The sequence below is a fragment of the Dama dama genome, chromosome 1 (genome assembly GCF_033118175.1).
Source record: "Dama dama isolate Ldn47 chromosome 1, ASM3311817v1, whole genome shotgun sequence".
Lineage (NCBI taxonomy): Eukaryota > Metazoa > Chordata > Mammalia > Artiodactyla > Cervidae > Dama > Dama dama.
Window position 1 is genome coordinate 35448150 of NC_083681.1, and position 22714 is coordinate 35470863.

Consider the following 22714-nt stretch of genomic DNA (forward strand, 5'->3'; position numbering starts at 1 on the left):
ACTGCAGAAAGACTTTTTACTGACTGAGCTATGGGTACTGTACCCTAAATTATGTCTACAACCAAGTCCTGCAGGAAGGTAACTTTCAGTGAATTTGATCTCCCTGGAGTGAATTATTTTGGAACCAGACACATGGTTGGCTTTGAAATCAAAACTCAGGAGCTGCTAAAAACTTCCATGGATAGCTCCATGTTCCGGTCCTGAACCACAGGCCTCCGGCAGTGATGGGAATCTATTGATCCACTCTAAGCGGTTAGAGCTTCCTTTTTTTTCAACCTGTTTACGTTTGTCTAGGAGAAGGAAATGGCAACCCACTCAGGCATTCTTTCCTGGAGAATCCCAGGGACAGAGGAGCCTGATGGGTTGCTCTCCACAGGGTTACCCAGAGTCAGACACAACTGACTGCTGCTGCTGCTGCTAAGTCGCTTCAGTTGTGTCTGACTCTGTGTAACCCTGTGGAGAGCAACCCATCAGGCTCCTCTGTTTGAAGTGAATGCAATAAGAATTTTTCAAAATCCAGTGGATTTTGACATACCAGAAGGTGTTGCCTACAAGAAGTGTAGTCTTGTGTGAGGAAGCTTCTGTTGCATGTGTATGTGGGCAGATACACACACATGTGCTGGCCAGTGATGTAGACTGTATGTCAAGGTTGTGGGACTATCACAGCCCATGAAGCTGAACTATTGAAAAGTATAGGAACTGTGGGTTGGGCAGCATGAACGAAGGCAGAACACACATATTTTTGATAGAACAAACTGATCAAGGCATGTTTGTGCTTAACTTTTAAAAAAATTTGTTTATTTATGGCTGTGCTGGATTGTCATTACTTCGTTGGTTTTCCTATAGTTACAGCAAGCAGGGGCTACTCTCTAGTTGTGGTGCACGGGCTTCTAACTGAAGTGGCTTCTTTTGTTGTGGAGCATGGGTTCTAGAGCTCGTGGGCATGCAGGCTCAGTAGTTGAGGTTCCTGGGCTCTAGAGCACAGGCTTAATAGCTGTGGCACATAGGCTTAGCTCCTCCTTGGCATGTGGGATCTTCTGAGACCAGGAATTGAACCGTGTCTCCTGCATCGGCAGGCGGATTCTTTACCATTGAGCCACCAGGGAAGCCCTGTGCTTAACTTTTAAAGCAACTCACACACCGATTACTAAAGTGGCTACATGATTTTACATTTTCACTAGCAATGTGAAATGAGGATTCCATTTAGCCACATTCTTGGCAAAACTTGATGGGTCAGTCTTTCAGTATGTGGACATTCTAGAGGGTATGTAGTATAATCTCATTATGGTTTTAATTTGGATTTCACTAATGACAAATGATGTTGAGACTCTTTGTGTGTTTATTTGCCATCATATATATTTAAATGTCAAATGAGATTTTGTTCATGGTAGAATTGCTTTTTTAGACTTCTTATTGTTATGTGGGTGTATTTCTGAACTTTCTGTTGTAGTTTATTGGAACCATACCATATTATCTGGATTACTGTCACTTTATAGTAAGTTTTGAATAAAGATAGTGTCAGTTTTCCAGCTTTTATCTTTACCAAGTTGTCTTGGCTGATCTGGGTCTTTACATTCCCATATATGTTTTAGGATGAGCTTGTCACATTCTACAAAACAAGCTTGCTGGGATTTTGATGAGAATTTCTCTTTTTAAAAATTAATTTATTTATTTAAATTGGGTGCTAATTACTTCACAATATTGTGATGGTTTTTGCCATACATCAACATGAATCAGCCATGGGTGTACATATGCCCCACCATCTTGGACCCCCCCTCCCACCTCCCTGCCCAACCCATCGCTTTGGGTCGTCCCAGACCACCAGCTTTGGGTGCCTGCTTCATGCATCATATTTGCGCTGGTCATCTATTTTATATATGGTAATATACATGTTTCAGTGCTATTCTCTCATATCATCCCACCCTTGCCTTCTCCCACATTGTCCAAAAGTCTGTTCTTTACATCTGTGTCTCTTTTTCTGTCTTGCATATAGGGTCATTGTTACCGTCTTTCTCAATTCCATATATATGCATTAATATATTCTATTGGTGTTTCTCATTCTGGCTTACTTCACTCTGTATAATAGGCTCCAGTTTCATCCACTTCATTCTTGCATCAAATGCATTCTTTTTTTATAGCTGAGTAATATTCCCTTGTGTATATGTACCTAACTTCCTTATCTATTAGTCTGTCGATGGACATTTAGGTTGCTTCTATGTCCTAGCTGTTGTAAACAGTGCTACAATGAACATTGGGGTGCACGTGTCTCTTTCAATTCTGGTTTCCTCAGTGTGTGTGCCCAGCAGTGGGATTGCTGGGTCATATGGCAGTTCTATTACCAGTTTTTTAAGGAATCTCCGCACTGTTCTACATAGTGGCTGTACTAGTTTGCATTCCCACCAATAGTGTAAGAGGGTTCCCTTTTCTCCACACCCTCTCCAGCATTTATTGTTTGTAGACTTTTTGATGGCAGCCATTCTGACCAGCGTGAGATGGTACCTCATTGAGGTTTTGATTTGCATTTCTCTGATAATGAGTGATGTTGAGCATCTTTTCATGTGTTTGTTAGCCATCTGTATGTCTTTTCTGGAGAAATGTCTGTTTAGCTCTTTGGCCCATTTTTTGATTGGGTCATTTATTTTTCTGGTATTGAGCTGTGAGATTTGCTTGTATATTTTGGAGATTAATTCTTTGTCAGTTGTTTCATTTGCTATTATTTTCTCCCATTCTGAAGCCTGTCTTTTCACCTTGCTTATAGTTTTCTTCATTGTGCAAAAGCTTTTAAGTTTAATTAGGTCCCATTTGTTTATTTTTGTTTTTATTTCCATTACTTTGGGAGGTTGATCAATGATAGTAAAGATGATCCAAAATCTTGAAAACAAAATGGAGCTATAGATAGATAGACTAGAGACAAGAATTGATGAGAATTTCAATTGGGGTAAAATTGCCACTTTAACAATATCGAGCCTTCCAATACATGAAGAAGATATAGCTCTCCATTAATTCACATCTTTAAATTCTCTCAGCAATGTTTTTAACTTTTCTGTTTATAGGTCGTGCAGGTTTCTTAAATGTACCCAAACTCTTTTATTCTTTTTTATATTATTGTGATTAGCATTGTTTTCATAATTTCGTTTTCAGGTTGTTGCTATTATATAGAAATATAATTGAGTTTTGCATACTGAGTTTGAATTGTGTTAACTTAATAGTTCTAGTAGCTTTTGTTTGTAGTCCCTTAAGATTCTATACATAGATGATTATATAATTTTTTAATAAAGACAATATTATTTTTGCCTTTCCACTTTGTATGCTTTTAATTTCTTGTTTTACTTTATTGCACTGGTAGAATCTCTTAATGGAAAATATTCTGCCTTTGGTCATTAAGTGTGACATTAGTTGAAAAATTTTGAAATGCCTTTATCTGGTTTAAGAAGCTTCTTTCTGTTCCTACTTTTCTGAGAGTATTTTCTTTTAATGGATGGGTGTTGGATTTTGTCAAATGCTTTTTCAGTGCCTATTGAGATAATGTTGGAACTAGTTCTTCACTTATTAATATTATTACTTGATTTTGGGATGTTAAACCAACTTGCATCCCTAAATACTCCACTTGGTCATAGTATACAATCCCTTTTACAAGTTGCTGGATTTTGTTTGCCAATATATTTTTTTAAGGAGTTCTGTACCCATGTTTGGGCTTCCCAGGTGGTTTAGTGTTAAAGAATCTGTCTGCCAATGCAGGAGACACAGGAGATGTGGGTTTGATTCCTGGATTGAGAGGATCCCCTGAAGGAGAAAATGGCAACACACTCCAGTATTCTTGCCTGGGAAATCCCATGGACAGAGGAGCTTGGTGGGTTGTAGTCTACAGGGCTACAAAATGTCAGACATAACTGAGCATGCATGAATGCATGCACACACCCATGTTCATGTGAGACATTAAGATGTTTTGACTTTTATCATGTCTCTGCTGGCTTTGGTATCAAGGGAATACCAGCCTTATAAAATAATTTAGGAAGTTTTCCCTTCTTCTCTTTTTTCTGAAAGAGTTTGTATAGGAATTTGTGTTATTTATTTCTTAAATGTTTGATAGAATTCAACAGTGAAGGCATCTGGGCCTAGGGTTTTCTTTGTGGGATAAATTTTGCTTATCAAGTCAGATTCTTTACTTGATATAGGTCCTACGTATTTTTTGTTCCTTTTTGAGTGGTAATTAATCTTTCTCAGAATTTTTTCTGTGTTTTCATTTTTTTTTTTCATTTAGGTTTATACCTAGGAGTGAAATTGCTGGGTCACATGAAAACTACTGAAAACTGACCCACTGGAAAAGGCCCTAACGCTGGGAAAGATTGAAGGCAAAAGGAGAAGAGGGCAGCAGCATCACTGACTCAATGGACATCAGTCTGAGCAAACTCCAGGAAATAGTGAAGGACAGGGAACCCTGGCATGCTTCAGTCCATGAGGTCACAAATAGACACGACTTAATGACTGGACAACAATGGCAACAATAAAAACCATTTGATTAAAATTTTGAGAAACTACTAGGCCATTTGCAAAGTAACTGCATCATTTTACATTCCTGATAGCAATGTATAAGGATTTCAATTTGTTCATATCCTCTCCAATACCTATTATTATCTGACTTTTTGATTATAGCCATTCTAGTGGATGAAAGGTGGTATCTCATTGTGCATTTTATTTGTATTTCCTCAATGACTAATGATCATGTTTTCATGTGCTTATTGAATGTTTATACATATTCTTTGGAGAAAGCCTATTCAGATTTTTTGCCCATTTAAAAAATTGAGTTATCTGAGTTTTGTTGCTGTTGTTGTTTACTACTGATGTGTAGGAATTCTTTGTTATAGATAGTTCAATATGGATACAAGTCCCTTATCAGACATAAAGTTTGCAAATATTTTCTCCCATTTTTGTTTTTTTGTTTGTTTATTTTTTGTTTTACTTTTCTGATGTCTTTTGAAGAATAAAAGTTTTCATTTTGGTGAAGTTCATGGCATCTATTTTTCTTTTGTTTCTTGAGCTTTTTATGTCACATGTAAGATGACTTTTGCTTAACCCAATGCCATGGAAATTTACTCATATTTTTTTTCTAAGAGTTTTATTGTCTTACCTCTTACATTTAGGTTTATAATCCATTTGGAGTCAATCTTTGTACATAGTGTAAGGAATGGGTTCAACTTCACTTTTCTCACACGGCCATCCAGTTGTTCCAGCACTATTTGCTGAAAAGACTATTCTCCCTTGAATTGTTATGGCATGTGGGTCAAAAAATTAACTGACCATAAATGTTTGGGTTTATTCCTTGGCTTTCAATTCTATTCCACTGATCTACATGTTATTCTTATGTCAATTTGTTATTTTTGTTTTTGTTGTTCAGTTGCTAAGTTGAGTCTGACTCTTTGTGACCCTATAGACTGAAGCACACCAGGCTCCTCTGTCCTCCACTATCTCCAAGAATTTGCTCAAATTCCTGTCCATTGAGTTGATGATGCTATCTAACCATCTCATCTTCTGCTGCCCCCTTCTCCTTTTGCCTTCAATCTTTCCCAGCACTGGGGTCTTTTCCAATGAGTCAGCTCTTCGATTCAGGTGGCCAAAGTGTTGGAGCTTCAGCTTCAGCATCAGTCCTTCCAATGAATATTCAGGACTGATGTCCTTTAGGATGGACTGGTTTGATCTCCTTGCAGTCCAAGGGACTCTCAAGTGTCTTATTCAGCACCACAATCCAAAAGCATCAATTTTCAGTGCTCATCCTTCTTTGTGGCTCAACTCTCACATCTGTTCCTGACTAGTGGAAAAACCATAGCTTTGCCTTTATTGGCCTTTGTCAGAAAAGTAATGTCTTTGCTTTTTAATACGCTGTCTAGGTTTGTCATAGTTTTTCTTTTAAGGAGCAAATGTCTTTTAATTTTGTGGCTGCAGTCACCATCCACAGTAATTTTGGAGCCCAAGAAAATAAACTCTGTCACTGTGTCAATTCCATGACTGCAAGTTTGAGTGCACTTGTCAACCCACATATAGACCAATAAGCAGAGTATGGACTTTGTGGATTTTGAAGTGTTTAAGCATAACTTACGTCCAATTCATTGGCTAACCACAAAGCGAGGCTATTCTAAGTACTGTGTAAGTGTAATCATACAGTATTTTTTCTTTGGTAACTGGCTTAGTTCATTTAGCCTGATGCCTTCAAGGTTCATCCTTAGCAAGTGTTAGACTTTTCTTCCTTCTTCAGGTTGAATAATATTCCATTGTATGCATAAGCATTGAGTGTTTATCCATTCATCCATCAATGGAGATGTGGGCTGCTTCTGTGTTTTGGTTATTGTGAATAAAGCTGCTATAAACATGAGCATACAAATATCTGTTGTGTCCCCACTATCAAATCTTTTAAGTATATGCCCAGAAGCAGATTTCTGGATTGTATGCTAGTTTTATTTTTAATTTTAAGGGAAAGCCTTGTTTTCCATAGTGGCTATACCATTTTATATGCTCACCAACCACGTGCAAATGTTCAGGTTTCTCTGCATCCTCACCAACACTTGTTACTTCTTTTTTGAATAATAGCTACACTGATCAGTGTGGTATCTCATTGTGTTTTGAGTCTCATTTCCCTAATGATTATTGATGGTGAGCATCTTTTCTTGTGCTTGTTTGGCCATTTGGATATATACATTTCTTTGGAGAAATGCGTATTCAAGTTCTTTGTCTTTAAAAAAAATGTGTGGTTTGTTTTTGTTGTTGAGTTACAGAAGTTCTATATATACTCTGGATTCAGTCATTATTTCTTTTCTTTCCCTTCTTCTTTCCTTCAGGGCCTTACATTGCACAGATTTCAAAGTCTCTTTGTCAGGCCACTGAGGCACTATTCATTTTTTCAGCCTATGATTTGTTTTAGATATTTTCTCTTATTATGTCTTCAAGTTCACTGATCTTTTCTTCTAAAATCTCTAATCTATTCTTAATCTCATTTTTGTTTAACATTTTATGTTTTCACCTCTGAAAGTTCCATTTTCTTTATTTATATCTTTTTTTTTTCCTTAGTAGTTTCATAATTTTCTCTGCTTTTCAAGCATATTTGTAATAGCTATTTTAAAATGCTTGTCGGCTTTTATCATTACCTTTGTTGTTTCATGTCTGTTTCCATTGAACTGATTACTGTCATTGTTATGAGTCACATTTTCCAGTCTCTTTGCATGCCTAGTAATTTTTTATTGAATTCTAGACATTATTATGTTGTCACATGTCTGGATTTTTTTCCTAAAGAATATTTAGACTTTGTTGGGTCTTATAGTGAAGTTACTTGTGTAACAACAGGGTCAGTTTGAGGTGTGTCTCTGTGCTTGATTAGGGTAGCCTTAGGGTAGGATTTACTCTAGGGTTAGTGTTTGCTCATTCCTATTTCTATTCATCTAGTCCTATTTCTAAGGGATGACCCTTTCTGGAGAGTCAGTTAAGCACACTGATGTTCAATGAGGTCTCTTCACTCTGACTGGTCAGCACTTGAATTTCTCCCGGCCCTATATAAGTTCCAGGAACTGCTCAGTTCACAATTAATTTATAGTTCTCCGCTCAACCTTATGAATGTGCACCCTACATGTGTACACTTAGTATTCAGCAGCAGACTTAATCTATGCGGGTTTCTGGAGCTCTTTTTCTACACAGCAACCTCTGCTCTGGTAGTCTGCCTCACAAATTCCAGCTGCCTCAGACTTTCTGAATTTGATCTCTGTCTCCTCTGCTTCGTGGGACCACCATGCTCCTTGGGACTCCCCCCTCTCTGTACCTGTTCCAGAAAATATCTCCAGGAAGAAAGATGGAGCTTTCTAGTAAGATTCATATCACTTGTTGCCTTTACCTAGGGGATCCCAGCCCTGTACTGCTCGTTGTCTGATGTCTGAAGGCACAAATTTCATGTATTTTGTCCAATTTTCTAGTTGCTTATAATTGCCAGGCAATTATAAGTCAGCAATTGCAGAGTATTCTGTTGTGAGGTCATGTATGTTTTCAATTGCTAAAACATACATGTTTTTTGACTGTGTTTTTACATATAAGCCTCTTATTCTATGGATACATAAATATCCTGGGAATGTTAATAAGAATGCTATTCATGTCCTTCTCGTTTCTTGAATTAGTGGTATTTCATTGAGGGAAATTTCCCCTGCTATCTCAGTTTGGACACTATTTTTGTCCAAATAGCCAGTGAGTTTTAATTGACTGATAATATATATAATAAAAGTCAAGATTAATTAGAATTGGCACCCTGTGGGGTTCCCCAGCAATTATGTAGGCGGGAAGTAGGGAGAAACATATCATAACCATTCATTCATTGGACGATTCTGGTTCCTCTTATGGAACCAGAAATCACAATGATGTTTCCCACATAGGAACTTTTAAAATCTTTGCATAATTCTCATAACTATTATAATTATTATTTCAATTTTACAGTTGAAGAAACTGAAGTTCAGAGAGGTTCAGTAACTTGCCAAGGTCACAGAACTAGTGAATGAAGCAACCATAACTGGAAAACTGGCAATCTGTCTAACCTGTACACTGTGCTTCACAGTTTCCAGAAATGTCATATATCTGGCCTATTGATGGAATTATTTCATATTTTTCATTACGAGTACATAATTTTCTAGTTTAAAATTTTTCTTTGTTATTTCATATGGCTTTTTTGAGTAATCTGAGCATAGTCAGGCCATTAATTTTTTTAATTTTGAAACTATACCCCAGAATATTTTTCCATATTATAAACTGCTTAAGTTACATTTTTCTTTAAGTGAAAGTCCATGATGGAACTACTGAGACAAAGGAATAGACATTTTTTGAAGGACTTCATACTTTAATAAATATTTCCTGAATTTTATCAAGACAGTTCCATCAAGCCGTGCATAAGCATGCCAGCTACTCCATGGAGTGTAGCTTTAATTGGTATCTTTGAAGACCCAAAGTTTCTAAAATGTCTAATGGTGGAATTTGAGGCACAGTGACATATGGGCAGAGGAGATATTTTTGGGAGCAGTCCCTTCCCTGTACCTCCCAAATCCCTTGCAGACCCCCTTTCTCCTTAGGCAGCCCCTCCTGCACATGCTGGGGGCAGGGCCTGGGCTAGGGGCACCTCTGCCAGGATCCTGCTGATCTATGTTCTTGTCTGACACTCAGCAGCTGTCGCAGAGGCGTGGGCTGCAGGCGCTGTTCCCCATGGGCCGTGTGCAGGCTGCAGGCCGGGGATCCTTTCCCGCCTAATCCGAGGGGCACTGGCGGTGGGGAGGGAGACAGCTGGGTGTAACTGATCTGCAAAGGAATGGAATGGTGCAGGCCTCCCAGTGCTGGGCTGGGCGTCTGCAGGCTGCCCTCCCCAGCTGCCAAGCCTTTAACCCTTCCCTCTCTTACTCCTCACTCCCCTCCATCCTGGGAGTGGATGTCGCCCAGTTCGACCAAATCCTAGGAACATCCCCGGGTTGGGTGTGAACACCTTGCAGAGGAGCCAGCCTTGTGATGGTTACTATTGGGGAGGCTAGAGCAGGAGCAAGAGGCTCGGGCCCTGTCTCAAAGGGAGACAGCGCCCCAGCAGGTGTCTCAGACAGCAGCCGAGACTGACTGTGCGGTGAAAGCGGGGAGGCCCAGCTTGGGTTGGCACTCAGGGAAGACTCCCTGGAGGAGGAAGTGAAACGAGCACTGGGTTTGAATTCATTTGATTCTTCCTCCACCTTTGCTTACTATGCAGTGAGAGCTTGTATAAGTCACTGTCTCTCTAGGATCTATTTGCTGCTCCTGAAAATGTGGGATTTGAAGCTGATCTTTAAGGTTCTGTCCACAGTGGTAATAGTAGCTCCATTCAGCATCTACCATAGGCCAGGGGCTTTATCCAGAAACATTCTCACCATCACTTTGCCAGATTCTCCCATTTTAGTGACAAGGAAACTGAGAATTTGAGAATTTGGAGAGCAGGAATCACACAGCTGCTCAGAGACAAAGCCTGGCCCCATAGTCCAGCTCTTCCATGGCCTCCTGTTCCGTCTTCATCTCCAGTAGTCTGTAAATGGCGACCGAGTTCAGGTAGAATGGAGGCTGGGTGCACGGCTGGCTAGGGCCCAGCAGAGGCAAAGGCTAGCGATGAGCCCCAGAGCTCCTGGATGAAGGGCGGGCTGCGGCTGGGTGGGACTCCCTGCCCCTTTTATTCTCCTGTCCTGGGCGCAGCTGGGCCGAGATCTCCTGGCTCAGCCAGGCAGCCTCACACATGGTCACGGCCTCTGCAGTTGTCCAGCCCGTTCCCATCCATGAGCTCACTTGACCCTCATGCCAAGCTTAGGATGCAGAACCTGTCAGCCCTCTTCACAATGAGGGATGGAGGCTTGAAATTTTCCAGCATTCCTATAACTGGTAACTAACTGAAGAGAGACTAGACCTCTCTTTCCACTGTCCCCTCTGGCGTCCTAGAGGAGAAGGGGCTGGAATACTAGCTACCAGGTGCCCCACGATCCTCTTCATGCTCCTGTTCCTCTAGAGTTAAGAAGGAAAGTATGAGTGTGGGCTCTGGAGTTAAGCAAACATGGGTTCAAGCTCTGCCTCTCTCTGTGCAGTTGCCTAACCTCTCTGAGCCTTAGCTTCCTCCTGTGTTGTAAATGAGATATGGGTGAATAATAAATAACTGCTGGAGGCTGGCCTGCCTCCCCATTCCCTGAGCAGAGCACAGACACAGGCTGGCATGGGACATCCCAGAGAATCAGAATGTAGGACTGGGGGTAGGGGGTGGTGCTAACGGCCACAGAGAAGGATCCTGTGGGCTGGAGTTTTGCAGTGAGTTAGGAGTCTAGGCTGGTCTGAAGGGTGGGAGGAGCTGCCTAGAAGGAAGGAGGACAAGGACATTCCGGGTGAGCCACAGGCCACAGGCAGAGGCGGGAACAGACATGGTGTGGAGGAACAGAGATGGAGTTTGGGTTTAGCTGCCTGGGGAGGACACTTGGCCCAGAGGGAGGTGGGTCTTCATGGAGAATGGGGGCTGAGTAACAAGCCGAGAGGATGCTCAGCCCTGGAGAACAAGTTCTCCAAGGGTGCAGGGGCTGTACCAGCACCCACCGCGTTGCCCACCTATCGCTTCCCCCTCCGCCCTCATCCACGGGTTGCCCAGACCTCTGGGCAAACGGCCGGGTAGGGTTCGGGTCCAGCTTGGGAAAGACAGCTGTGCAGCCTCCTGCAGGGGATTAACTGGCACTGTTGCGGTATGTGGGGGGCACCCGGCTCCCGGCTCAGCCCACCCCACACCCTTTAACTTCTTGCTGCCCGGGCCCTTTGCTTTCATCTTTACAGGCATGCTATTTCTCTTTTTTCAGTGCCCTGTATTAGACATTGAGGGCACAGAGATAAATAGAGATCCAGGGCAGGGTCTATTCAGCCAGAGGCAGCTTTGTCCATCACTGTCTCTCCCTGTGCCACCCACGGGACCTCTAAGACCCTAGATCTCTTTCCCAGCAAAACCCTTCTCTGTCTACTGGCTCCTTCCAGGATATATGGTCAAATCACTGCCCTCCTCAAACCAGCGAACAAGCAAACCTTCCTTTGACCTTATGCCCTCTTTTCTCTTTCCTCAGCCAAACTCCCCAGCATTGTCCACACTATCTCTGCCTCCTCACTGAGAAGACACTGTCCACCAGACCCACTTCCACTTCTTCCTGAGCATATACAGCTGGACTACGTCTCCCAGCCTCCCTTGCAGTTAGGTGTGGCCATGTATATAAGTTCTGGCCAGTGGGGAGTGGAAGAGAGCCAGACACTTTCAGTCCTGCTCCCTCAAACCTGCAGCGCATGCTCCCTGCACTCCTTCTGGGGCGCAGACAAGCACGGTACTTTTGGAAGGCTCGTGCTGAAGACGGGAGACCCTCGAGACAGAGGAGCTAGGGTCTCTGAATCATTTTGGATGCGAGGTTCCAGTTACACAGGAACATCTACTTTTCATTTTCAATAGTAAGAGGGAGACAAACATCTATCATGTTTCAGCCCAAGAAAAGATCTGAGTTGCTATTCATTAAAAAAAAAAAAAAAAGGAGCTGGGTCCTCCTGCTTCTCCATCTTCCCATGTTGGAAAATCCAAGAAAGCAAGGAAGAGGGGACCTGGAATTCTGAAAAGAAGGTTGGAAGAAGGAAACACTCTGCTCTGAGATTTCCTGAGGCAAGATATGGTCAGTGAACTTACTCAGGCAGCATTTAACCTTCGCCTTGGGTTGTTCCTTTTTGGTTTGGGGCTATGTTTGCAGTCTGCCTCCCCCAAACCACCACGACAAGGGTGTGAGGCTTCAAGACTTGTGTGGTCAGAGCCATAGGAAGATGTAAAAGTCAGGGTCACAGGTGCATGAACAGGCCCCAGACCTAGGCCTGGGGGAGAAGCCTGAAGCCGGGGCAGGTGCTGACACAGCGGATGGGAGAGGAAAGGAAAGGGTTAAGGAGTCTGAGAGCAGGATTGGCTCCCCTCTAAGTGAGGGCAGTAAAATCAGCATGTCGCCTCCAATTTGCTCCGGCCTGACCTTGAACGTGAATCATTCCATCACAATGTCCTTATTGATTTCCACAGGAAGAGGATTAAGCCCAGAAAATCAGGGCGGGAACTTGAGCCTGAAGCACGGAAAATGGGATAGTTCTGGAGCTCAAAACCCCTCGTGTTGGCAAATACGTCACAGGGGGCTGCAGGCTGGACGGCCGCCCAGCTCAGCTACCAGCTTTCTGATGGCCAGGTCCTGGGCTCCCGTTTCCTTACCTGTCTGGTGTGTGGCCTCCAGGGTTCCCTCAAGCTTTAAGTCAAGTGCAGAGAGAGGGGAGGAAACCAAGGATGGGGGAGGTGCCATAGATATGCCTTAAGGCTCTTCTGGGGTGGTCACTTCAACCTTCTGATGCAGCGGCAGCCTTTGGGACCCTCAGAACCCAACAGACTGTTCCAGGACCAAAGCTGACATGGAACTAGCTGGCCCAAACAGCCGGGAAGGGCCTCCTTAGTCCTGAAAACCCTTCAAGGGAATGAGAGGGATATGGTGGGTAGGAGGGGGTCTGTGTGTGTGTGTGTGTGTGTGTGTGTGTGTGTGTGTGTGTGTGTGTCCCTGCATAGATGCATGAAAGAAGCAGGTTATTCTTTGGGAACGAACCCACAATTTCCTTCTTTCATTTAACATATCCTGAAGAGCCCACCATATCAGTTTATTAAAAGGCTATATAGTATTCTATGGTGTGACTGTACTAGGTTATTTAATCATTCCCTGATAGGCATTTAAAGTTATCCATTTTTTTTTCTACTTAAGACAATGTGCCATAAACATCCTGGCACATGCCTCGTTGTAGGAATTACTTCTTTAGATGCTGTGTTCATTTCCTGATGCTGTAACAAATTGCCATAAACTCCAGCCTCAGCATCTATCATTGCATCTCTTCTGACACATCCTGCTGTGATTCCGTTGGGCCCACCTGAATAATCTAGGATCATCTCCCCACCACATGATCCTGAACTTAATCACATCTGCAATGCCCCTTTACCATGTAAGGAACACATTCAGAGGCTCCTGGCACTGATATGTGGATGTTTTTGGAGGACCGCTGCTCAGCCCACCACAGCTTCCTAGAAATAAGATGGCTGAGTCAAAGGGTATGTGCATTTTTAATGTAAATCAACATCTCATAATTGTATCAATGAACACTCATATCAGCACTATGGGTACTGGCTTCTTGAGTGCCACTGAGCAGTGTTGATTTAGGTTTGACATCCTCACCCTTTGCTATCTTCCCCCAGTACAGAGCAGGAAGCATGCTGGTTGGTGATTTGCTTCTTGTTAATCTTTCACTTGTGTCTTAGCCTAAAAGAGTTGGTTCCCCAGGAGGAAGCTAGGGGAACAGGACTGGGAGTTTTAGCCATAGGGCTGGGATGTGAGGTGGGTTTCCAGGTGAAGCAGGCAGGAGGGGGTACTTCGGTGGGGATGGAAACCCAGAAACACTGTGATTCCAGAGATCAGTGTGATCATCGGAATGTGTGACCACCTGTAAGTGTATAGTGAGGGTGGAGCAGGAGAAGTCGGGGTGACCTCCAGGGTCCTAAAATAGGGTCTTGTCTTCAGAGCTGAAATTCCTTGAGATTCAAAGCAAACCTGACACCTTCAAAGATGCTCAGAGGCCTGATGGCTTCCTGTGGTTTACTGGATATACAAACAGAACACAGATACAGGAGCAAAGAGGCTGCAGGAACAGCTGGGGACCATCCTGGCACAGGGCCCCAATCTCAAGGGCGCCAGGGCAGCTACACATTTCCAGACATACAGGGCAGTGCTAGGGTCAGAACACCCTCATGTTCATACCCTTTGGACCCACCAGCACAAAGTGGCATGTGGTGGGGTGTGGAGGGACCCCCAGGCTGGCTTTAGGAAGGACGCTGTGGTTCAGACACCAGGCTCTGACATGCTCAGAGACAGCTACACATGCATCAGGCCTCACTTCCCACTGACCATTGCTCTCCTACTGGACAGTCTCATGAAGCAGAGAGCTGGGCACTGGCTGAGCTACGAAACCCACACTTGGGCTGCTCCAGAGACCATGTACTTGGAGAAAAGGCAAATGGCAGAGCTGGGGTCTGCTCTGGCAGACGGAAGGTATCATTAAACACCCTAAGGCCCTTGGAGGGATGGACTGTCCAGCCACATGGGGCTGAGTGGAGCTGGACCCTCACAGAGGGTCCTCCCACCACACCTCACCAGAGCCAGCCCACCAGCCAGGGAGGCTGGTTCTGAGGGGTGAGAGTGGGGGTGAGTATGGCCCTGTTCCTCTAAATCCTTTCCTGAATTACAAGATCAATGACAGAATATCAAGGCTCCCCTCTCTGAGCTATGGGAAACGAAGGTCACTGAATGCACTCCCCAGTCTCTGGACCTGACCTCACAGATACTGGTGAGAGCACATGGGCTTGGGAACCCACCCTCTTTGCTTTTGGGACGCCCTCCTGGACAGCACTGTGCAGATCCGGGTCTTGCAATTAAAGCCCTCTTTCCCTTTACTGAGTTGGTGGTTCTTCCGTGGTCCAGAGGGCCAAGGAGGAGGATAAGCCATCAGATTCAGGCTCTCTACTAGGTCTTGGGTATAGCCTTGGTCCCAGCTTCTCAGGAAAGCTGTCTCCTCCTCCACCAACACTGCAGCCAGAGTCTCCAGTGACAGAGGGCCCTTCCCAGACCTCAAGCCAGGGACAGAGTTGAGCTCACTGAGCCCCAAGCTGTGGCACTCTCCCGTACGTGGAGGAGGGAGAGGCAAGATGGGCCAGTGTGGCCGGTTCTGGTCACTCTCTGTGCTCTGCCCACCATTCCACCTTCAGCACGTACCAGCTCTCCACACTTTTAGTGCCCACCCCCACCCCACACTAGGCCAGCCAGAGCAGACAGCAATCCAGCCAGCCCCGGCCCCCAGGCCTCAGGACCACTGGCAGGCACAGTCCGTGGGCTCCTGCAATGTGTAGGGCACCCAGGTGGCATTGGTGGCACAGAAGAGCTGTATGGAGCGCCGCTGCAGGCCCACCTCGCGGCAGCACTTGCAGAAACGGGCGTAGGTGTTGATGTTATAGTTGTAGATGCTGGCGGAAGGGCACCTCCCATCACAGGACACTAGGTTCACCTGGAGACAGGCAGGCCCGTGAGGCAGCCTGTGTGGCTTTCTTCCCCTCCAAGCTCCCTCCATCCCCATATTCGGTTTGCCCACCCCCGCCCCCGTCTTGCCAGGGCCACGCACAGGGGTGTTGCTCCTGCATTCATTCTTGCGGATGGTCATGCGGATTGTCACCTTCTTGCAGGAGCGCCCATCCTCTTTACCTGGGGGGACAGGGTGAGTGAGGCAGCTACGGCTAAGGAGTGCTCCCGGGGCTGCAGGCTGGGCCAGACTGGGGGGCGTTAGTGTCATGCTGGAGGGCCCCTCCACCAGCGTTAGTGCCCCACATTAGAGCCCCTCCCCATCAGAGGAAAAGCTTGTGACCCAGTGCCCCGGAAGGAGTTGGAGGCGGCAAGGCAGGGGAGATGGTGAGACAGAGAAGGATGTCTGAGATGGCCTGGGGGCTCTGGGCTAGGGAAGAGGAGGATCTGGGGACAAAGCAAGCTGCCCCTCTACCCAAGCCCCAACACCTGTCTCTAACCCATTGGTCTGGGTGTGTATTCTCCGCTCTGAGCTTTTGTTCAAGCATTCAGATCTTGCAGTTTCTGGAGTGAATGGAAGCCCCAGTCCCTAGCATAGTCAATGCCTGCACACAGCAGGATCACTCGGTTTCCATAGCTATCAAACAAGACAGGCCCACCTCACATAGCCATCACACAGACACAAATTGATAAGCATGGACCATGCCTATCACGGTCCATGATAAACCCTCTTTCTGGACCATGCTTCCCATAGACAACCAATCACATGGCTCATGCACACCCTCACCTGCTCAAATATTTCCTCGCCAAGGCCTTTCCTGATCCTCTTCTTGGAACGACAGCTTCTTCCCTCCACCCAACCTCCTTCCCTGATCCCTCCATTCCCTATTTCTATCCAGGGCACTGTCACCATCCTGAGAGACAGATTTGAAATGATGCTCTTGACACATAAGCTTTAGGATCTTCTTTTGCACAGGCTCCTTCCACAATTTGTTATGAGTTCTCATTCTAAATAAATCTTCACTCTCATACCTCAATATTGATTTGTAAGTTTGGGATCCTTTTCTTAATGAAGCCTACCCCCAACTGCATAAATTTCAACCCCCATAAAACCAGTCACATCCATCTTGCTGTAATTTTACTTGCCATTCTGTCTCTCCTACTAAGCAATATGGCTTCCCTTGTGGCTCAGCAGGTAAAAAAAATCCGCCTGCAATGCAGGAGACCTGGGCTCAATACCTGGGTTGGGAAGATCCCCTGGAGAAGGGAGAGGCTACCCACTCCAGTATTCTGGCCTGGAGAATCCCATGGACTGTATAGTCCATGGGGGTCACACAAAGTCAGACACGATTAGGCGACTCTCACACTTTCTTTCACTCTCCCACTAAAACATAAACTCCATGAGACTGTTTCATTTTTGCTCTATCTACAGGGTCTAGAACAAGGCCTGGCATATTGGTGCTAAACAAATATTTGCCAGATGCATAGACTCCCTCTGTGATCCCAGGGTGCCCACAGGAAATGGGGTGGAATCCTCTCTTCTGGCCTCTGGGCTTCACCACAGTAGGTTTCTGACCACACCTGCTGGAGGTCTCCTAGCCAGAGCTAAGTTCACTTTTTCCTCCTTCTCTGCTCCCAGAAAGCAGAAGAACCAAGGGCTGTCCTGGCCATGGTGTCAGGGTCCTGGACTGAGACCAGCTGAGTGACCAGCGGGAGCAAACCAGTGGTGGCACTGGGCATTGGTGGGCATGTGCTGCCAGGAGAGCGGGCACTGCCGAAGCAACCCCATGCAAGCCCAGGGTGCAGCCCGCTACCCAGCATGCACTGCCAGCCTTATGGCCTTTGCCAGGGGCAGGGAGCCGGGGCACCATGCTCCCCTCCCCCACCCCCAGGGCTTGGGGCCACCTAGCAATAGGGACATTGTCGGAAATAGCAATGTAGCTACATGCCTCCAGTCCCATGGGCTTCTGAGAGGAGTACCTGGGTGGCAGTGGACACTAACGCGTGGAGGAGAGGCAGAGCTAATGGGGACCACTGGAAACAGGGTCCCCGGGAAACCTGGGGAGAGGGACATGGGTCTCAGGTCACATGGAGCACCTGGGACATGCAGGGAACATGAGATGTGCCAGGAAACAGAGGCACAGGGATCACAACAGGGTTGTGATCTCAGGGAACAGAGATCAGCCAATGAGGCATTGAGCTCAGTGTCCTTGGAATATGTGAGTTGGACATAAAAGGGTCCCATATCCTACATCCCTCCACGGGAGGGTCAAGGGCCCTGGGGGATGGGAGGTATAGGGTCAAAGGTCCTCAGGCTGATGGGAACACGCACACACAGGCAGCTGGGGCTCTGGGTTCCTGGGGTGGGGGTGAGGACAGATGCTCAGAGCTCTCACTCAGACCTCATCAGGGAACCTGTGCACCTGAGGCCCACCCAGGAGGCACCTCCAAGACAGGGCTCCTGAGCATAGGGAGAATTCACGTGGGGGCATCTGGGCTGGAGGTCATGGCAGGCCCGGAGAAGGCAGAGTAGCTGGGGAGTTACTGACCTCCTGGATCCAACATCCCAATGCCCCCCCCTCCCATCTCCAACAAGGAGCAGAGGCCTTTTACTGGGACAGGGATGTGAGCATGGCCCCTGCTCACCTGCAGCCCTACATCAGCTCTGTGAACCCCATGGTGGGGGTGTTATCCCTTCATCTACTCCCCCAGGAAGAGCCACCACCAGAGGTGCCAGGCCAGGAACCTGGCCCTCTGAGACCCAACATGATACCCTGTGCCCCCAACCAAAGCCCCCTCCGCCCCCTCCCCTGGCCTACATGTGCTCACTCACATGTCCTGCAGCATCCTTCCAAGGAAGGTACCACCGAGCCCCCAACCTAGAGGAAGAGGAGAGGTGGGTGGGAGGCCCCATCCAGGCTAGGAGCCAAGATGCCAGCAAGAGGCACAAAGATTGTAAGAGTTTTGACTTGTTTCCTCCCATGATGCTCCAGGGCAGGAGTTCTAGGCCCTGTGGTCCAGCAGGCCCAGGCCAGAGTGGGAAGGGCCCCTGGGCTGGCCATCATCCGAGAGTCACAGAGCCTAACCTGACTGGTTGGAACACTGGATCTAAGACTACCTCAGCCCCCTGTGAGGCTGGAGGCTAGGTAGAGAGGGGGCAGGGTGCCAGGGCCTCCTGTCTGTGTGGTGGTAGCTCTCCTGATGTACCCTGCCCCCAGCATGGTCAGCCTGCTTAGTGTTTCCTGCACAGAGGGTCAGGGAAGGGACTGACCCACATGGGCTGGGCTCTATCTCAGCCTTGGATGAGATGCCTCTTTCCTCTGGACTTAGCTTTGCTATCGCTCATGCTTGTGCTTCTGCTTAGTCGCTAAGTCAAATCCATGGACTGTAGCCCGCATCTGTCCATGGGATTCTCCAGGCAAGAATATTGGGGTGGGTTGCCATGCCCTTCTCCAGGGGATCTTCCTAACCCAGGGATCAAACTCACATCTCCTACTTGGTAGGAAGATTCTTTACCACCGAGCTACCAGGGAAGCCCATTCTCCCACCTCTAAAATGGGACAATGATCCCTGATAGCCCTTCTCCTCTACAGTGAAATGGATAAAAGAATGGATGTGACAGTTCTTTGTAAATAAGTATGTGTGTGTGAGTGTGGGTCTCAGTATATGTGTGTGATTTTTGTGATTTATGTGTGATTTTGCATATGTGTGCCTGTATGAATGAGAGAATGATTGGATGTGTGTAATGGTATTCTAGGTGAGACCAGAAATCTTTAAAAGCTCAATATTAATGTCAATATCCAGGAGTCTCTGGCAGAGGCATGGGTTGACGGTGGCCTGCATCAGGCTACATCAGGCTACATCAGGGACACTGAGCGCGACAGTGCGTGTATGGGACCTCTTGAGGGAGGTCACCATTATCTTCATTACCTCCACTGTAGTTTGGCTTCAGGTCAAACAACAGGGAGGGAACACAGCCCCACATCAACAGAAAATTGGATTAAAGATTTACTGAGCATGGCCCCGCTCATCAGAACAAGACCCACTTTCCCCCTCAGTCAGTTTCTCCCATCAGGAAGCTTCCATAAGCCTCTTATCCTTCTCCATCAGAGGGCAGACAGACTGAAAACCACAATCACAGAAAATGAGCCAATCTGATCACATGGACCACAGCCTTGTCTAACTCAATGAAACTATGAGCCATGCCATGTAGGGCCACCCAAGACTGACAGGTCATGGTGGAGAGTTCTGACAAAATGTGGTTCACCAGAGAAGGGAATGGTGAACCACTTCAGTATTCTTGCCTTGAGAACCCTATGAACAGTATGAAAAAGCAAAAAGATAGGATACTGAAAGATGAACTCCCCAGGTCAGTAGGTGCCCAATATGCTACTGGAGGTCAGTGGAGAAATAACTCTAGAGAGAATGAAGAGATGGACCCAAAGCAAGAACAACACCCAGTTGTAGATGTGACTGGTGATGGAAGTAAAGTCTGATGCTATAAAGAGCAATTTTGCATCTGAACCTGGAATGTTAGGTCCATGAAAAGTGAAAGAAAGTGAAGTTGCTCAGTCGTTTCCAACTCTTTGTGACCCCATGGACTGTAACCTACCAGGCTCCTCTGTCCATGGGATTTTCCAGGCAAGAGTACTGGAGTGGGTTGCCATTTTAGTTCCATGAATCAAGGCAAATTGGAAGTGGTCAAACAGGAGATGACAAGAGTGAACATTGACATTTTAGGAATCAGTGAACTAAAATGGACTGGAATGAGTGAATTTAACTCAGATGACCATTATGTCTACTACTGTGGGCAAGAATCCTTTAGAAAAAATGGAGCAGCCATCATAGTCAACAAAAGAGTCTGAAATGCAGTACTTGGATGCAATCTCAAAACCACTGAATGACATGTGTTCATTTCCAAGGCAAACCATTCAATATCACAGTAATCCAAGTCTACGCCCTGACCAGTAATGCTGAAGAAGCTGAAGTTGAATGGTTCTATGAAGACCTACAAGACCTTCTAGAACTAACATCCAAAAAAGATGTCCTTTTCATTATAGGGGACTGAAATGCAAAAGTAGGAAGTCAAGAAACACTTGGAGTAACAGGCAACTTTGGCCTTGGAGTACAGGATGAAGCAGGGTAAAGGCAAATGGAGTTTTGCCAAGAAAACGCACTGGTCATAGCAAACACCCTCTTCCAACAACATAAGAGAAGACTCTACACATGGACATCACCAGATGGTCAACACCAAAATCAGATTGATTATATTCTTGGCAGCCAAAGATGGAGAAGCTCTATACAGTCAGCAAAAACAAGACTGGGAGCTGACTGTGGCTCAGGCCATGAATTCCTTATTGCCAAATTCAGACTCAAATTGAAGAAAGTAGGGAAAACCACTAAACCATTCAGGTATGACCTAAATCAAATCCCTAACGATTATACAGTGGAAGTGAGAAATAGATTTAAGGGACTAGATCTGATAAGTAGAGTGCCTGAAGAACTATTGACAGAGGTTCGTGACATTGTACAGGAGGCAGTGATCAAGACCATCCCTAAGAAAAAGAAATGGAAAAAAGCAAAATGGCTGTCTGAGGAGGTCTTACAAATAGCTGAGAAAAGAAGAGTAGCTAAAGGCAAAGGAGAAAAGGAAAGATATACCCATCTGAATGCAGAGTTCCACAAAATAGCAAAGAGAAATAAGAAAGCCTTCCTTAGTGATCAATGCAAAGAAATAGAGGGAAAAAATAGAATGGGAAAGACTAGAGATCTCTTCAAGAAAATTAGAGATACAAAGGAAACATTTCATGCAAAGATGTGCACAATAAAGGATAGAAAGGGTATGGAACTAACAGAAGCAGAAAATATTAAGAAGAGGTGGCAAGAATACACAGAAAAACTATACAAAAAAGATCTTCATGACCCAAATAAGCACAATGGTGTGATTACTCACCTAGAGCCAGACATCCTGGAATGCAAAGTCAACTGGGCCTTAGGAAGCATCACTATGAACAAAGCTAGTGGAGGTGATGGAATTCCAGTTGTGCTATTTCAAATTCTAAAAGACATTGCTGCTAAAGTGCTGCACTCAGTATATCAGCAAATTTGGAAAACTGAGCAGTGGCCACAGGACTGGAAAAGGTCAGCTTTTGTTCCAATCCCAAAGAAAGGTAATACCAAAGAGTGCTCAAACTACCACACTAGCAAAGTAATGCTCAAAATTCTCCAAGCCAGGCTTCAACAGTACATGAACTGAGGACTTCCAGGTCTTCAAACTGGATTTAGAAAAGGTGGAGGAACCAGAGATCAAATTGCCAACATCCGCTGGATCATCAAAAAAGCAAGAGAGTTCCAGAAAAAACATCTATTTATGCTTTATTGACTACACCAAAGCCTTTGACTGTGTGGATCACAACAAACTGTGGAAAATTCTAAAAGAGATGGGAATACCAGACCATCCGACCTGCCTCCTGAGAAATCTGTATGCAGGTCAAGAAGCAACAGTTAGAACTGCACATGGAATAACAGACTGATTCCAAATTGGGAAAGGAGTATGTCAAGGCTGTGTATTGTCACCCTGTTTATTTAACTTATATGCAGAGTACATCATGAGAAACGCTGGGCTGGATGAATCACAAGGTGGAATCAAGATTGCTGGGAGAAATATCAATAACCTCAGATATGCAGATGACACCACCCTCATGGCAGAAAGTGAAGTAGAACTAAAGAGCTTCTTGATGAAAGTGAAAGAGGAGAGTGAAAAAGTTGGCTTAAAACTCAACATTCAGAAAACTAAGATCATGGCATCTGGTCCCATCACTTCATGACAGATAGATGGGAAAACAGTGGAAACAGTGCTGACTTTATTTTTCTGGGCTCCAAAATCACTGCAGATGGTGACTGCAGTCATGAAATTAAAAGATGCTTGCTCCTTGGAAGAAAAGCCATGATCAACCTAGACAGCATATTAAAAAGCAGAGACATTACTTTGCCAACGAAGGTCCATCTAGTCAAACCTATGGTTTTTCCAGTAGTCATGTATGGATGTGAGAGTT

General features: G+C 45.4%; 1 protein-coding gene across 12 annotated transcripts in view; it reads right to left on the bottom strand.

The window, feature by feature from the left end:
* Positions 1–13641: 13641 nt before the first annotated feature.
* OTOG (otogelin) overlaps positions 13642–22714 on the bottom strand; it is an 87432-nt gene continuing 78359 nt past the window's right edge. For 11 of the 12 annotated variants that reach the window (XM_061146561.1, XM_061146598.1, XM_061146606.1 and 8 more), the window contains 3 exons: positions 18493–18538; positions 15763–15842; positions 13642–15648 (listed from right to left, as the gene is read on the bottom strand). In XM_061146561.1, coding sequence (XP_061002544.1) covers positions 15448–15648; positions 15763–15842; positions 18493–18538 — 327 coding nt within the window. In that variant the 3' untranslated portion in view covers positions 13642–15447. The remainder of the gene's footprint in view (positions 15649–15762; positions 15843–18492; positions 18539–22714) is intronic. The other variant, XM_061146614.1, reaches the window with a different exon arrangement.